This window comes from Drosophila albomicans, chromosome X, assembly GCF_009650485.2.
Source record: "Drosophila albomicans strain 15112-1751.03 chromosome X, ASM965048v2, whole genome shotgun sequence".
Taxonomy (NCBI): domain Eukaryota; kingdom Metazoa; phylum Arthropoda; class Insecta; order Diptera; family Drosophilidae; genus Drosophila; species Drosophila albomicans.
Window position 1 is genome coordinate 25,161,035 of NC_047627.2, and position 17,967 is coordinate 25,179,001.

General features: G+C 39.2%; 1 protein-coding gene across 4 annotated transcripts in view; it reads left to right on the forward strand.

Annotated features, from left to right (window-relative positions):
- Window positions 1-17,873, forward strand: part of LOC117576310 (zinc finger CCCH domain-containing protein 13) — a 39,814-nt gene extending 21,941 nt beyond the window's left edge. For all 4 annotated transcript variants that reach the window (XM_034260986.2, XM_034260968.2, XM_034260977.2 and 1 more), the window contains 4 exons: window positions 1,519-1,688; window positions 3,049-3,342; window positions 13,122-13,635; window positions 14,383-17,873. In XM_034260986.2, coding sequence (XP_034116877.1) covers window positions 1,519-1,688; window positions 3,049-3,342; window positions 13,122-13,635; window positions 14,383-17,384 — 3,980 coding nt within the window. In that variant the 3' untranslated portion in view covers window positions 17,385-17,873. The remainder of the gene's footprint in view (window positions 1-1,518; window positions 1,689-3,048; window positions 3,343-13,121; window positions 13,636-14,382) is intronic.
- Window positions 17,874-17,967: the final 94 nt, after the last annotated feature.

Sequence of the window (17,967 nt, forward strand, 5' to 3'; positions counted from 1 at the left end):
TGGTATATTTTAGCGATGATGTAGTAGTATATCTATATACTGAATAACACTTTTGGTATATTTAAGTATTGTTGGCACATGAATTTAGTATATTTTACATAATAAATATTTTTAGTACATTTCAGTATTTTTTTTGGTATATGAATTTGGTATATTTTAGTATATTTTCAACATATGAATTTGTTGTATTTGACCAATAATAGAATTATATCGGTATACTGAAAAAATATGTTAGTATAATTTTGTATTTTTTAGGAATATGAATTTGGTATATTTGACCGATAATGAAGTAGTATATCAATATTCCGAATAAGTATGTTGGCATATTTTATTATTTCTTCAGTATATGAATTTGGTAGATTTGAGCGACAATGTAGCAAATTATCGATAAACCTAATAAAGTTATTTGCATATTTCAGTATTTTTTTGGTGTTTAAATTTAATATACTTTATTCTTACAACAAGTTAATTGATCAGGAAATTAGCACATTTAATGATTCTAATATTTTTTAAGACAAATTATTGGTTCAATAATTAACTGATTTTAGGCCCAAAAAATACTTGCAACAGCAATTGTTTTAATACATTGATTAGGCATACTTCTTAGATGTTTAATTTAAACTGTTTGGGTAGATACAATCATAAGTTTTCGTAATTAATTTATTAAGTTTCTTGCATTGTTTTCATTTTAGTTAGAGCACAAATCGTATACTCTTTTTATAATTTATTTATGAATTTATTAAACGTTTATAATATTACTAGCATTGCTTTTTTTTGATTTTGTGTTCTACTCTATTTTAATTAAAAAAAATATTAATCATTTATTAAGTTTCTTACATTTGGGTTTCTTTAATTTAAGGAACATATTGTCCTCCACTCTTTTTTTATTAAAGAAATTAATAGTTTCTTATAATTGTTTAATTGTTTTCCTCCTATTTTTATCTTATCTATTTATTTGTGAAGACAAGTTGTGTTCAATTTTTTTTTATACTTTTTTTTTTGTAAAATTAGTTTTTATATTATTCTAATGCAGAGTTCTCCAATAAAAATAGTTGCAATTTTAGTTTTAGACGTTTGAATTTTGATCTTAACTTAGTTAACTAGCTAAAAGCTTAAAAAGTTAATTAATTGAAATTAAAGTCGGAGAAAAGTTCAGGGGAATTGTTGCTAATATCGTGTTAAGTTTGAACGTCAGTTTGAAGATCGTTGTCGATCAACATTGAAGTATTGCTTGACAATCGCTGCAGCTAATCACGATCTTCAGGCTGTGCGTAGGAAGCAGCTCTTAACTGTCGCTGTTGACCCTCAAATGTTGCTACCAAAATGCGTAAGCTTGAGTGGCGAATTTTATGGCTTTGTGGCAAGGTCTGTCGACAAAAGCTCACCGAATGAAAGCTTCAGTTTTCATTTCAAGCAAGTTTAGCTACAAACGTTTTCTGTTGCTAGTTGAGTTGGTTTTTGAATATGCCTGAAAGTATGCAATAGTTTTTTATATTCCCTCCGATTTTCTTTTTACAGAGGAATGGATAACGAAGCGAAAAACCGAGCTAACGACAACGAGACAAATCGAGACGCGGGTGAAGCGACAGGTGAAGCTGCAGGATGGCAAAGTGATCGAGGACTCCGGTCCCATAGTGTCCACCAACACGACCGAGGACACAGACAAGCAGGAAACAGAGACAACGGAGGTAATTATACGATGATAGCTATAATTAAGATGGATCGTATTTTATCAGATTAAAAATATTACTTTTCTTTTCATTTACTTAAATAAATAATTTTATGTTTAAGATCATGTTTGATTTTTATACCCGTTAATCGTAGTGTTAAAGGGTATTACAACTTTGGAGCTGCTGGAAATATATGCAACAGGCAGAATGATTCATATCCGACACTATATAGTATATATATTCTTAATCAGTAATAATCAAGCAAGATAAAGCAATTTTCGTCTGTGTGTCCCTATGAACATGTGCTTTACTTTGACCTCTTTTGTTTCTTTTGAATGTAGTCGATATACCAAATATGGCCTTCTGTATATGTTAGTATTTAAGCGGTATATTATTTATTTTAAGAATAATATCAGACTGTTTTTCTTTTATTCAAATTAAGTGGCGGGTATCTCACAGTCAGGCACACTCGACTGTAGTTTACTTACATGTTTTTTATAGCTAAAAGTACGTAAATATTATTTCCATTTATTTAGCCTAATTGAAAACACGAAGATAATTTATAGTTTCCAAGTTATGTTGTTAACTGAAGCATATTAAAAGCTAGTTTATTTTAAAATATTGATTTTGGGGATTAATGGAAAAGAAATTCTTTTCTCTGGAAGTTTTAAAAGAATTAATTTTATTTTTGATTTACAAGGCCAATGTTTTTATTCAACTATTACAACCAATGATTATATTTTTATGTAGAAGTTTTTCAATCATTTTATTTATTTTATTATTAATTATTTTTGTTTCTTAGCGTAAATTAAATTTATTACATAATTGATTTAGCTTATAATTTATAATTTATACTTTAAAATGCATAAATATAGATTTAAGTTGATTATTTCTTGATAGAATTTAGATAAGTTAATATCAACACACAGTTGAAACTATGAAGATAATTTCTAATTTAGAAATTGCACAATTTTCCATTTATTTATTATGAAGATTTACAATTTTTTTAAATAAATTTCACTTTGATTTCAAGAAATAGAAATTGATTAGCAAACTTATCTCTTGCTCTCTCTTATCGGAAATTAAATTTATATAATTGATAAAGTTTAGAATTTATAATATATGCTTTAAAATGTTTAACTATAGATCGTTTGTATGTCTTGGACTTAAGTTGATTATTTCTTTACGGAATTTAGATAAGTTAATATCGACTTTGAAGATAATTTTGAATTTAGGACTTGCACAATTTTTAATTTATATATTATGTAGATCTAAAATGTAGTAATGATTCGATTTCAAGAAATATAAATTGATTAGCAAACATAACTCTTCATTCTCTTTCTCTTTCACTCTCCCTCTCTTTCTCTCTCTCTCTCAGAAGCGGGACTTGGGACTGCCAGATGAGTTGGATGGGAACGCACAGCTGATTGATGCAGCTGCGCTTGAAGCGAGCGCTGTCAACGAATCGCAGCTGGCTCAGCTGCAGGAATCGTTTGGCGTGGGCGGCGAAGGCGGGGCGGGGCAAGGTGGGAAGCTGGTGAAGCGCATGGTGCCGCGTCCAGTCGATGGGCTGGTGCGCCAGGTCGACGACAAGCGCGTCATATCGCATGAGGAGATCAAGGACTATCACGAGACGCAGGATGTGAGGCACCTGGGCGACTTTACCGATGAGGTAAGTGAACGAAACAACAGAAAACAAGTTGCCATTCTCTCTCCCCCTCTCCCTCCTCTCTCTCTCTCTCTCTCTCTCTTCTGCTGATGTGGTAATTTGAGAATAGCTGCAAGTAAAAAGCAACAGCAGCAGAAAATTGCCAGGCAAATAACTGCAAATCAATTTGGCGTGAAAAAAGAGCAACAGAAAGCAGAGCAAGAATCGCTTAGTGCGCTTCAACGAACAGCAAACACCCTAAACACATACACACACACACACACACACATACAAACACACACTTTTTGTCTTGCACAAGATCAACAACAACTGAGCTGAGATACATAGTTGGAAATTTTAGATAGTTTTGTTTTAGGTTCATTATGAAGAATAAGTTTATTACAATATTGAAATTTAAATAAATACTAAATAAATACTTAATAAAATACTAAATAAATACTAAATACAATACTAAATAAATACAATACAAAATACTGATTAAAATACTAAATACTAAATACTAAATACTAAATAATAAATACTAAATACTAAATACTATACTATACTATATACCAACAACTAATATACTAGACTATATACCAAATATTTATACTAAATACATATGAATATAAAAAAGTTCATCAAAAAGTTTTTCTTATCTGCAAAATTTCGCTCTTCAAATGACATCGCACAATTTATATAGCTGACATTCAAAACTTCAGTTTGAAATAAATGTTTTAGTAGGAGAACGAGTTGTTTGTCTTTAATATATTTGTTAACTATGCTTTATTGTCTGTTAAACAACTATAATACTGAGATTAATATGTTTATAATACAATTTAAATATTCGAATTTTGTGATGCAGAATTTTTAGGTAAAGTTCGGAACTTTATATTATTCATTATTATATATTTTATTTAAAGCTGGTGAAATGTTTGCGTATAAAGAAATTGAAATTGAGTAGAAAACTAAAACTAAACTGATGGTAATAGTGAATGAGAGAGAGAGAGAGAGAGAAGGTGAGAGAGACCCAAAGTCTTTTCTACTTAAGAATAAAAAGAAAATTAATAATATTGAGAGTAAAAGCATAAATACTTTCATTGATAACGATTGATTTTCCAAAATATTGTGCAGCATAATGCAATACAATCCCTTTATGACTTATTTCATTAATTACTAATTTATTGTATTTTGATAAAGATCTTTTGCTTAAAAATAAATCGAAAATGAATACTATTGAGAGGATAATAAAATGCACAAATTCTTTCGATGAAAAAAATTACATTCCCAGAATTTAGCGCAGCATTTTACAATGGATAATTTTTTTATATGACTTTTTCGTTCAATTACTAATTATTGTATTATGATAAATGTTTTTTCTACTTGAGTAAAAAAAGAAAATGAACAATATTGTGAGGAAAACAAAATGCATAAATTCTTTTGATGATATCGATTGATTCTCTGGAATTTAGCAAAGCATTGCGCAATGGCTTATTTTCCTTATATGACTATTTCATTCAATAACAAATAATTGAATAAAGATCTTTCTACTTAAGTATAGAAAGAAAATTAATAATATTGATTGATTCATCAGAATTTAGTGCAGCATTTCATAATGGATTACTTTCCTTATATAACTTTTGATTGAATTACTATTTAATGAATTATGATAAACTATTCTTTGCCTTGTTTTGCAAGTGGGTGGCTGATGAAAGCCGCATAGCCTTGTGGTGTTAGGGTAGTGCGTGGTAGCAGCGCCACTGGGCAGTCGACAGGGCCAGCAACAAAGCCAAGCTAAGCTAAGCTAAGCTAAGCCAAGTCAAGTAACAGCAACAAGCAACAAACAACAGCAACAAAACAACAAGCAACCAGTTGTGGCTGCTTTAAAGCTCATTCGAAAGTTACGGGGAGTCGATGTTGTTGTTGTTGCCGCAGAAACAAGCAGCGCTGCATCGAATGCTGTGGCTGTGCCTGCCGCTAGATCAGTTGCCGCCGAGCGAGCGCCGAGAGCAGTCAAAAGAAACTCGTTACTCGCAACGGGTTCGCTCTTAGCCAAGCTACAAAAGAGACCCGAGAGACAAGTTAGGCTCGAAACAAACAAACAGAAAATCAAACTGAAACTTCGTTTCGTTTCGTTTAGATTCGATTCGATTCGATCAATCGCTCGATTATTGACATTAACTTGATCTGAATTTAGTTGATCTTTGTTTTAACGGTTTTAATCCATCGTCAACTCTATCGCTCTCTCTCTCGCACTTGCACTCGCACTCGTTCTCTCGCTCTACCCTCGTGGCTGTGTTTTGTGTGTGTTTGATTTGATTTCAATTCTTTTTTTTTTCTTGTGTCCATTTGTGTTGTTATTGTTGAATTTGCGTTTTTCTTTTCTGTGTTTTTTTTTCCTTCTTTCTTTCGTTTTGTGGGTTTCCTACGCTCGCCGCGCCGCGCCCCCGCACGCCTGTGATTTAGTTAATCTCGGTCTCACACATACACACACACACATTTGCACACACACACACACACACTCGCATCACTTGCCCCGCATTTGTTTAAGTCTTAGTTTTTAGCTTAGTAATTAACTTAAATTCATTAAAAACAACGCGAAGAAAAGAGTGAAAAAGCAACAACAACAACCACCACAGCAGCACCAGCAACAACAACAACAACTAATACTACTGCAGCAGCAACCACAACACAACATAAAAAGCAGCAACAGTTTTGGTGCGTGGGGAGCTAAACGATTGGCCAACGGCAACGCTCAATTTGCTTAATTATCCAGGTGCGAATATGCGAATATTATGAATATATATATATGTGAATATATATGTTATGTTATATCTGTTATATATGTGAATACGAGTGGCGATGGCATAACTTGCTGCAGCTATAACGGACAACTTGGGCAACTATTTGAATATAGTATAGAAAGACTTAGGCAACGAACTTGCAAACGCACTTCACTTAATTGAAAGACTTAGGCGACGAACTTGCCCATTTCATCGACTAAAGACTTAGGCAACGAACTTGCACATTTCATTGCAAAAATAAAGACTTGGGCAACGAACTTGCATTGAATGACTTAGACAACAAATTGGGATATGGCATAAAGACTTAGGCGACAAACTTGCACAGTGCATCGAAAAAGACTTAGGCAACGAACTTGCACATTTCATTGAAAAAGACTTGGAGAACAAACTGCATAAGCATAAAGACTTAGGCGACGAACTTGTGCAAAAAAAAAGACTTGGAACACGAACTTGTGCAGAACAAATGTTGTGTATACTGTATTCAATGAAAAGACTTAGACAACGAACTTGACAACGACAAAAGACTTAGGAAACGAACGTGAATTGTCGATTTACTTAGCAGCAACAAAGACTTAGACAACGAACTGGACTATGCTAAGCGGAAACTGAAAAAAGCTGAAACTGAAGAAAAACAAAAACGAACTGGACTAAAAGACTTGAACGACGAACTTGAGGACGCTCACTAGATGAAAAGACTTAGGCAACGAACTTGTATGTACATACGTGTTAACTGCGCGACTCGAAACTCCATTTGAAAGTTCTGTGGCAAGTCAATAAATGTGGCGAGAACTTAGAAGGCACCCCCCGCTGTCCCCCCTATTTGACCCCTCCCCAAACAGCTCTTTGTGGTCCATGCAGAGAGAGGGAGAGAGAGAGAGAGAGAGAGAGGTACTTAGGAGCACGTCTTTAAACCGGTAGTTGGCAATTACCCAGCCAGCAAAAGGTTGTGTACCACCACACAGCAGATGATGTTGAACCAGGCATACACACACACACACACACACATACACATGGACACCTTGAGACCTGTTCTGAGCCCAGTTTAATCAATAGCTGCTGCTGCTCCTTGGCTTGGCTTCGAGACTTGGCTCGACTTCGGATTCTAGGCGTGTCTGCAGCAGGTCCATGAACCTAACTACCACACACTCTCGCACACACACACACACACACACACACATACTGAGTGCCGCGCAGTTGGAGTTTTGTCTATGCAAGAGAGACCACAAAAAAAACAGAAAACAGAAAAAAAAAAACATTTATAGTATGTTGGAATTTCGAATTTGAATTTCAGTTTGAATTTTGTGTACTTCTTGTCTTACAGCCCAGCTGCAAGCAGCTCGCTGTGTGTGCGTGTGTGTGTGTGAGTGTGTGTGTACTTGATGCCTTGGAAACTTGTTTTTTGTAGCTGTAGCTGTAGCTGTAGCTGTGCCCACATTGACTTGGGTCGCACTCTAATCAGCAAATGCCAATCAGCACAGCGCCAACTCCACGCCGGCCGCTGAATCTGAATCTCGACTTGGACTCTGTCTCAGTCTCAGTCTCTGGACACAGTCCAGCTCCCCAAGCTGCATTTGCGTTGGCGTTGGCGTCGACGGTGTCGCACACACTAACTGAATTACAATAACAACACTAATAATAATAATAATCATAATAATAATAATGATAAAAATAATAATCGATCGTTGTGGCTATGCTTCTCTCTCTCTCTCTCTCTCTCTGGAGGTTGAGCAACTCCCAAGGCAAACTGGTCTGCGAATATCAACGCACAAAAGACAAAAACGCCAGCCAGCGTCAGCCAATTCAGTAACTTTTGTGGCTGACCAGAGCCCAACACACAGCACAGCACAACTTCAACTGAAGATAGACAACCAAATACCTTAAGAATTAAAAAAAAAAGGAAATATACAAGTCTAACAGAAAACTAACTAGGAAATTTGAATTAAATTTGTCTGTAAATTGAGCTGGCAATAAAAAAAACAAACGTGCTAAAATCAAGAATAAAATCTTATTCAAGAAAGTTTATTCTTTAATCAGATCTTAACATTCTTGAAGCAATATTTGAATCGTATAATGGAAATTTAGCATAAAAATCTTGATTTAATATTTTTTTAATCTAAAAATCTATTTATTCAAGATCGAAGAAATCTTAAATCTTAAGATCTGCAAAATAACATACTTTTTAATTCAAATTTTTGCAATTTCATATACCAAAATACACATGATGTTTAGAATATCGTAATATAAATCCTAACTATCTCATTGAACTAAGTAACTACAAAAGCTAGAGCTTTGAAAATTGGCATATCGACGATGCGACGACGATTTATTTGTAATATATTGAAGACCCTTTATAATATCATAAAGTAAACCTCAACTGTCCTTTTCAACTCAGTAATTAGGAGAGCTAAACCTATGAAACATGGCATGAAGTTACTATAATGCATATTAAATTTTAATATGTTAAAACCTATACATAATATCATAGATTAGAACTAACTATCCCATTGAACTCAGTAACTACAAAAGCTAGAGCTGTGAAATTTTGGATGAAGTTACTTTAGTGATTCTTTATTTGTAATATACTAAAGAGTACCTATAATATCATATAAAACCACCTTAACTGCCCCATTGAACTCAGTTACTATGGACGCTTGAGCTACGAAACTTCATATTTATTTGGTATACTTAAAAATATGAAAAAATAATAAAATACAATTTAAATATTGAAATTTCTTAAATACACAAATAGCAGTCAAAGTTATCTTTGAAGATTTAAATTTCTACTAATACTGCCAGCAGTAAATAATTAAAAACTAGGCATAGAGTTAATTACACAATTAAATAAACAGATGAACAAGCTAACAAATTTGCCAGCGAATGAGTCAAAGTTAATGGTCTGCAAAAGCAGCAAAATACATTTAAATAAAACTCGCTAAGAAAACACATGTTAACATATAATTAAAGGCTGGCAAATTAATGGATTATTATGTATCTGTGTTTATTGCGTTGTCCAAAGTAAAGCATAAACTGAACAATTAACCTAGAACTTGAATGCAAGATGTGTAATAGAAATTAGGCCCCAAATTGAGCAGAGTAGGAAAAAGTAGAGCTCGAAGCTTGGCTGCATATAATTAAGTGGTGGAAAATGCACTCGCTGTGCATGCCCATTTGCCCTGATTATAGAGGGTATGGGCCACAATCGAAAACCACAAATCAGCAGCTTGGCTCATTTCTCTTTTCTGTTCGTTTTTGGCCACTTGGCATGCTAGCAGCAAACAGCAAGCAGCAGCAATTCATTTGAATACCTTCAAGCGGGCCAAAATCGTCGCTCGAATTGAAAATTATGCCCACAGTCTGTCTGTGTGTGTGTCGTGTCTGATTTTTTAGTTCGATCTTAACTCCACTTTATACAACACACACTCGACTCCAACTTGAGGTTAGGTTTGTTTTTTGCTTTTTCTTGCGTTGGCATTCGACCAACAACTGAATGATTATTGACAAAAACACAAGACAAGAAAAACATACATAAAAATTGAAACGGTTTTTGGCATTTTTGGCCAATGACAAATCTCTTGACAATGTACCCAATGAATACCCTCAAAACAAAAAAAAACGAATAAAAAACACATCAACACACACACTCACGCTAAACAACTCTGCGTCATCTACAACGTCATCACGCCAGAGATTATAATAATAATAATAGCCATAAACATTTATCATGATCTTCATTGGCGCCAGAGTCATAGCAGAAGTCTCTCCCCACTCTCAGTCTCCCGCCTTCATCTTTCTATTTTTGTCTTCGTCTTTGATTCAACAACATTTGCTGTAAAGCCAAAGATCTCTTTAACACATATACCCTGTAACCACAGTGAGCAACACAAAGGTTGAACCAACTCTATTCTTTTTTGTGTTCCGCTTGGTTCATCCATTGAATTTGGTATGCTAAATAGACAAATCCGTGTCTATAGCACTCAGCTGTTCCTCATTGAACTCAGCAACTACAAAAGCTAGAGCTATCAAATTTTGTCTACAGATTTCTTATATTATTTAAAATTCTATTGTGCTAAGATCTGATTCCAAACTCTAATAAAAAAAGAAATATATATTTTTAGTTATTTCAACAACCTTGAAAACTATTTCACACTTCTAGTTAAATTAAATGAAGCACAAATATCTGGAAGCATGTCAAATTATTATGCTAAATTTATTGAGCTTTGAAGTCACTCTACTTAATGGTTGAATATTTATTATATCATAAAATAAATCCTAACTGTCCCATTGAACTCAGTAAATAGGAAAGCGAGAGTTATGAAATTTTGGATGAAGTTACTTTTAGTGATTATTTATTTATAATATATTAAAGACTTCTTATATTATTATAATATAAACCTTTACTGTCCCATTTAACTCAGTAAAAAGCAAAGCGAAAGCTATGAAATTTGCCATGAAGTTATTCTAATGTATATTATATTTTATCATAGATTAAATCTTAACTATCTCACTGAACTCAGAAACTACAAAAGCTAGAACTATGAAATTTGGTATGACGTTACATTAGGGATTATTTATTTGTAATATACTGAAGACCACTTATAATACCATAAAATAAACCTTAACTGTCCCATTGAACTCAGTAACCACAGAAGCTAAAGCTATAAAATTTTGTATAAAGTTTCTCTAATGCATATTTATGTTTAATATGTTGAAAGTATGTTAATATCATAGAGTAAATTCTAACTATCCCATTAAACTCATTAACTACGAAAGCTAGAACTATGAAATTTGGTCTGATGATACTTTTATCTATATCAATTATAATTATATTAAAGATTATGTATACTAACATAAATCATAACTTTTCCATTAAACTCAGAAATTCTCGAAGCTAAACTTACGTAATTCAGCACGCAGCTTAGCTATATCATAAATAGTTAAATAATGTTAATAATATAAAAGGGAATTTAATAATAGAGATTTATTTTTTATATTTAGGGAATTTGCTAACTCTTTTAACTAAATTTCCAGCATATCTCAAAGTCAGCTGCTAAGATGTTTGTCGCTATAATTTTAATAGCTGTTTTGTCAGCTTTTGATTATTTTTGTTTTGTCTACGAACGAATTCGTGTTCATCGATCGTTCAATGAGCAGTCAAATTTACAGCAGAGCGCCTGTGGCCAATGCGAAGATGCTGCTCCAAAAGTCGAGAGGCGCAGACGGAGATGGGGGCGGGGGAGTGGTTGACAGTCAGGCAGGCAAGTGGAGGAGGCGAAACAAAAAATTCAAGCTGTTGTTATGGCTGACATTCAAGTTTTTCAAGCTACGAAAAAAAAACAAAAACAAAAAAAAAAAAAAACACTTTCTACGCGCGTTACCGTTAAACAAGGTCGCCAACCACGATGACGGCGACGACAACAAGTTATATATGTATGTGTGTGTGTGTGTGTGTGTGTGTGTGTTTATAAGCGAGTGGAATCTGCCAAGTGGTCATCCACTGGTCAGCTTCAGCCTGTCCAGCGATGCGTGCATTTTGCTTGTCATCTACTGGGGAGAAGAGAAGGGTAGGGAAAGGGGGGAGGGAAAGGGAACGGGAGTTGTCTGCTGACCTTGAGCTAACGTTTGTTCAGCTCAGTTGCTGCTGTCGCATTCTTACCGTTATTTCGTAGCATTCCATTGCAACATCTGAAATCGCAATGCGGTTTAGTTTGAAGCTTCTCTGTCTTGCTCTGAATACCATTCAAAGCTTAGCTACCTCTCTCTTTCTCTCTCTCTCAGTCTCTTCCACTCTTTTACGGTTTTCAGCTTGCAGCAATTGCAACCGAGAAGCATCGACCATGTCGATGATGCAATGTGATCACCATCACTCATTCACTCACTCACAAAACGCTCGCACGCTTTGGCAAATACGATTAGCATATGTCTCGACGGGACAACGAGAATGAGATCGAATTCTGTTAGCACTTCTTCTTGCCTCTTTCTCAGTTCTCACTTCTCAGTTGCCTCATCGAGATGAGGTAACAGCTTTTGTGTGGCGCGTGGTTCCTTTGACATTTAGCTAAACATTTTGTTTGTTTTCACAATTGCTTTCTTCCAAGAAAGTAATCCAAAAACTCGTCATAACTCAATCTCTAGATTGACGGAAGTTCCTCAATAAAACACGAAAATTTATCTATAGTGTTTATTTCAGCATTTAATTTTCTTAGAAATTTCAACGGTTTTCTACTATGATTTATTGACAGTAATTTCTCATGATAAGATTCAACTATATACATTTAAAGAATGTTTCTTATCTAATTTATTTATTCACAGTTAACTTGTAATTAAAATTACAAATATATCTTATATTTACAGTTAGCTTTTAATTAAAATGAAGAAGCTAAATAACTTATTTTTAAGAGTGCTGGCTGCTCAGAGCATCGCCCCCAAAGAAAGTTGTTTCTTTCGTACCTGCTTTGTTGCTTTGGTTGACAATCTGGTATATTTTGAACGTAATAGTATATCGATATACTAGAGGAAATATTATAGATTCGTACAAATTACTGAATATTACTGTTACTGTGCATTACAAACCTACCCTACAGGTTATGCATAGTAATGAATTGAAATGTCTCGTGGAGAACCTCTATTAAGCGGACACTTTCTATGCGACCCTCATACATGTCTAACTCTTTTGGGAGAACACTCCTGTTATTTCAACTGCAATAGTGCAACCGAATGTGTCCGTCTAATAGACATTTGGCTGTTTTATGTAGGATAATATAGATTGAACTAAAGTTTTGAATATTATGTAATAATATTAATATTATGAATATAATTAGACAGCAGAGAGAAAACCTATACAATATACCCGAGAAGATCTTTTGAATACTATGAACCTATACAACTTGAACTTTAACTGTTTCCCCCGAGAATATCCCCAGGTCCCCAGAGAGAGTTTAAGAATCGTACCGCCAACCAATGTCAACTAACCCATTTCCCTCTTCCTTTTCTCTTACGAAGACGTACGTGAAGGCAGTGCGCGAGGGTGTCAAGGATCTTGAGGCGGTGCTCTGCTCCCCGGAGAGTCAGCAGCAACTGGTGGCGCTCGGACCGCAGTTGGTGGCGAACACAAGTGCGTCGCGCAAAACCATCGACTCGGAGGACACACAAAAACGTTGTCTGGCCCAAGAGGACGGCACTTTGGTAACGGAGAGCAAACGCACGACAGAACACGAGCTCATACTTGAAGGCGACGAAGCGGAAGACGAACAGGAAGCAACGGGCAATGCACAGTTGAGCACAAAGGCACAAAACGCGACGGTGACAGCGAGCCAAAGGTATTTCAAGCAACGCGACGAGCAGCATGTCGATCTGCTAGACAGCGACGGCAAACTGGTGGCCACCGAGATGCGCTACGCGGCGGAGACAACGCAAATGGACAAGGATGGCTCGCTGGAGCGTCCGGGCGACTGGGACAGTCTCTCCGATCGCATGCGCAAGCTGCGACGCACCCAGCAACAGCAACAACAGAAGGGTAAGTCCGAAGGTGTTGAAAAGTGCGAGGAGGTTGAAAAGTCCGAGAAGTGCGATGAGGTCGAGAAGTGCGAGGAGGAGGAGAAGGGGGCGTAAAGTATGAAGAGTTTCAAGAGTCCTAAGTTGTGAAAAAACCCGAAGAGGTGAAAAAATAACAGGAGGTTGAAGAGTTCGAGGAGGTCGAAAAGTCTCAGAAGGTCAAAAAGTCCGAAAAGTATGAAGAGGTTGAAAAATCCTAAGACGTGGAATCCGAAGAGGTCGAAAAGTAAGAGGAGGTCGAAAAGTTCCAGAAGTTCGAAAAGTCCGAAGAGGTCGAAAAGTGCAAGTAATGACGAAAAGTCCGAAGAGGGAGTAAAGTCCACAAGAATGAAGAGATTCAAAAGAGGTGACAAGTTCGAAAAGTGCGAGAAGGGGGAAATGTCCAAAATATGAAGAGTTTGAAAAGTCCTACGAGGTGGAAAAATGTCCTCAACCTCCTCGAGGTTGAAAAGTCTGAAGATGTTGAAAGCTCCGAAGAGGTTAAAAACTCCGAAGAGGTCCAAAAGAGGAGGTCGAAAAGTCCAAGGAGGGCGAAAGGTCCGAAGGGGGCGTAAAGGAGTCGAAAAGTGCGAGGAATGACGAAGAGTCCGAAGAGGGAGTAAAGTCCGCAAGTATATTCGAGGAACTCCAAAAATCCAAGCAGGTCGCAAAGCAGAAAAGTCCTCAAAATCTTTAGGACAAGTATTAATAGGATTTCTCTTTTCGACAGAGGTGGCACTGCTGGCGGATCGCAAAGATGCGCTTACCAAGCGACCCCTGGACTTTGATCGCGAGGAGGAGACGCGGAAGGGCGAGACCATGAAATGGCTGGAGTCGCACTTTGGCAGCGAGTCGACAGCGTCGAACGATTCACGTGACGACGAGGCAACGCGGGACGTGGACGCGGATGTAGAGCCCACGAAGAAGAGCTACTTCAATGTGACGATCAAGTCGCAGAGTCAACTGCCAGTGAGCGGTCACAATGCAACTGTGCCGCTCACCCACACTTTGCCACGCAGCGCCGAACGAGAACGGGAGCGCGAAAGGGAACGCGATCGGGAGCGAGAGAGGGAGCGCGATAGAGAGCGAGAACGCGAACGGGAACGCTTGCCTAGCACGCTTGATCGGAAATATCTAAAGGATCCCGGGTTGGCGGGACGAGGCGGGAAGTTCTATCAGGGCATCTCGAACTGGGCGGAACGTCAGGAACCCGCCTCGAATGTGAATCACTTTTCGTCGCAGGCATTTCGTGAGGATCTCCAGGAGACCATTCGACGCAACGGGCTGAAGAAGAAGCTGAGTGGAGGAGGTGGAGCTCCGCCCGATGTGGTGGCAGCCACAGCGAACGATAGCTATGTGAGTCGAGAGGATATACTGCAACAGAAGCGTCAGAGTTTGTCCTCGCAGTTCCTGGCACGTTCCACACGCGGCTCACGCGATGCCCTCGACGATTTGGATGCCATACCGGGACTGGGACTCGGCCCAGCCCCAGGACCCGCAGTTGGTCGCGTTCCCGCTGCGGCTACTTATGCTCCGCGAGCTGTTGAGGAGCCGTCGCACAAGCGTGTTGCCTACGGACATGCGCACGGACATGGACGCAGCAGCAGCAATCCCATCATCAACGGCCATGCACCGTCCAGTAACAACAATAACAATGTGGGACGGGGAAAGAGCTACGAGCGGGGTAGCGAACAGTTTGCGCCGAGCAGCAGCAGCAACAGCAATCTGGGGCGACCCACAGTACCGCAGCGTCGACGTGCCATCGAAAAGAAGCTCGGAGAGCTGCAGCATGGCTCGAAGGTTGTGGGACCGTCCACAACGGGAGCACAGTTGGAACCACCGCCGGATTATTCGCCGCCACCGCGCAGTCGCAGTCGGAGCTCTTCGCCGCAGGTGGATTATGTGGTAAATCGCGTCGGGCCGCCGGTTGCACCGCAGCTGGAGCCGCCGTCTGGTGTGACCATGACACTGAATCGCAAGCAACAGCAACGCACACGCTTTGCACCCACCTCCAGCTATCCGCCTGCCGTCGCCGCCGTTGCACCGGTCCCGACAGCGGCCTCCTCGTTGAATGGCATGCGACCGACGGCGGCCTCTACGTCGAATCTGTCCACGCTGAGTGCCAGCAAACCCAGCAAAATGGGTCAGGTGATTGGCAACTCGTTGCGCAAGCTGGTGAGCAAAATCCGCTCGGCGAGTGCTGAGCGCAAGTTCCGCATGAAGTCTGCGGCCAGCAAGTCCCGCGAGCAATCCCCGGCGGGCGGCAATCGTGGCGGGTTGGGAGAACCGGGCACGCCCAACGGAGCAGCGGTTAATCAGACAACCTATCAGCAGTACAATGTGATCGACGGACACATCGGTGGTGTGGGCACGAACGGATTGATGCGTCATAGCAGCAACGAATCGGATGGATCGTTGAGCGATCAGCAGCGACAGCGACAGCCGCTCAAGCAGGAGACAGCGCTGCGTGGCCGCTCGGCAGATCCGCAACTCCAGCAGCAGCAGCAGCAGTCGCAGGAGCAGTTGATAAGTCCGCGACAGCGTTACTATCTCGGTGAGGATCCCTACTCGAGCACGCTGTATGGCAAGGAGAACATCTACGAGCGTCATGGGAGTGCAGCTCAGGCGCAGGGACGCGCTCGCCAACGGTCCCTCGAGCCGCGCTACGAGCAACAGCACCTGCAGCGGGAAAGGGAACGAGAGAGGGAGAGGGAAAGGGAACGCGAAAGGGAACGGGAGCGCGAACGTGAGCGAGAGCAGGAGGATGAGGATGATTACTACGAGTCGAGAGCGTTGCCAGTGAGCTCGACAACGCATACGCTGGGACGCTATCAGAAGCACAGTCAACGCTTCAGCGGCTCCACACCGAACCTGAATGCGCAGCAGGATTATCGCTCGGCTCAGACGTTGCCGCGGAAGTTGCACGAGTCGGGACACCAAATGCAACGACAGCAGCAGCAGCAACAGCCGCGTTACAATCAAACCACAACGCTGGAGAAGAGCAATCGCGGCATCTACAGCGTTGCACCGGCTCCCATGCGACCACAGCAACAGTCACAGCAACAGCAGCAGCAACAGCTCGATGCGGCGATTCAGGGACCTGCAAAGCCAGCGCGGACTTATGCCAAAGTGCTGAATCGCAGCAAGAGCTTCAATGTGCACGGCATGAATGGCAGCAACGATCCTAGTCCCATCTACATCGAGAAGCTGACGAGGAACAACTATAGCAATGGCTACGCCAGCAGCGGACGCCAGTTGCCCCCTGCAACGCAGTTCCAACAGCAGCAACCGCAACAATCGGAAGCGTACAAATCGAATCCGCATCTCTTTTCCAGCGGCAAGGATAATTCACTGAAGAGTGGCCTCAAAAGTCCCTCGATTGTAAATTTGATCAGTCGCAGTCAAAAGGATCTAAGCAAAATCACCGCCAACGATGAGGATCTATATCAGGAGGACAGAAAACGCGAGCGCGAGCAACAGCAACAACTTTATATGCGGGCTCCCGATCTCTATCGTGTGATGCATGGCGGGGTTGAGGAGGATTACGCTAGATCGCCCAAGTATGCGTTGCAGGCAAAGTATTCCCTAGACTCGCGCTCTCCCCCAGCCGTTGAGCTCAACAAGGACACGGCGAGCATTGTGCGGCAACAGCAGCAGCATCCACAGCATCATCCACAGCAGCTGCGTCGCGGCTCTGGCGCCACCATTATCGAGCTGCGCAATCGCAAGTGAAACGCAGAACAAGTCTCCACTCTCCAGTCTCCACTCTCCACAACTCTCCGCAGTTACCCGACTCTCGGCTTTAGTTTCATTTGACAAGCTGCAAATCAAAATGAAAGGCCCCAGGATACAAAATAAGCACCCAACAGCATTGCAGTCGTCATCATTATTATTATCATCATGATTATCATTATTATTATTATTATTTTTTGTTGCCTCTGCTGCCACACCTGACACACGCCCCTTTCTTCCATCATATTCTATATATGTGTTTTTTTTTTTGGTTTTTTTTTACTAATTGTAACAATTTAATTGTAACTTTTGTTGTATAGTTAAACGTTAAACACTTGAAACTAATTAATTAATTTGCATATAATTATGAATTAATTGTCGCCTTCCCCTTCCCCTACTTACCTACTACAAACCTAATATGTACTTATATCTACTATATATATTTATATATATATGTAAAATTTCAAAAATGGGAAAAACAAAAACAAACAAGGAGTAAAACAAACATAATTTACACATTTAATAATAATTTGCTTAATAATACAACCAATTCCAATTACAAAAATTATAATAAACAAACAAC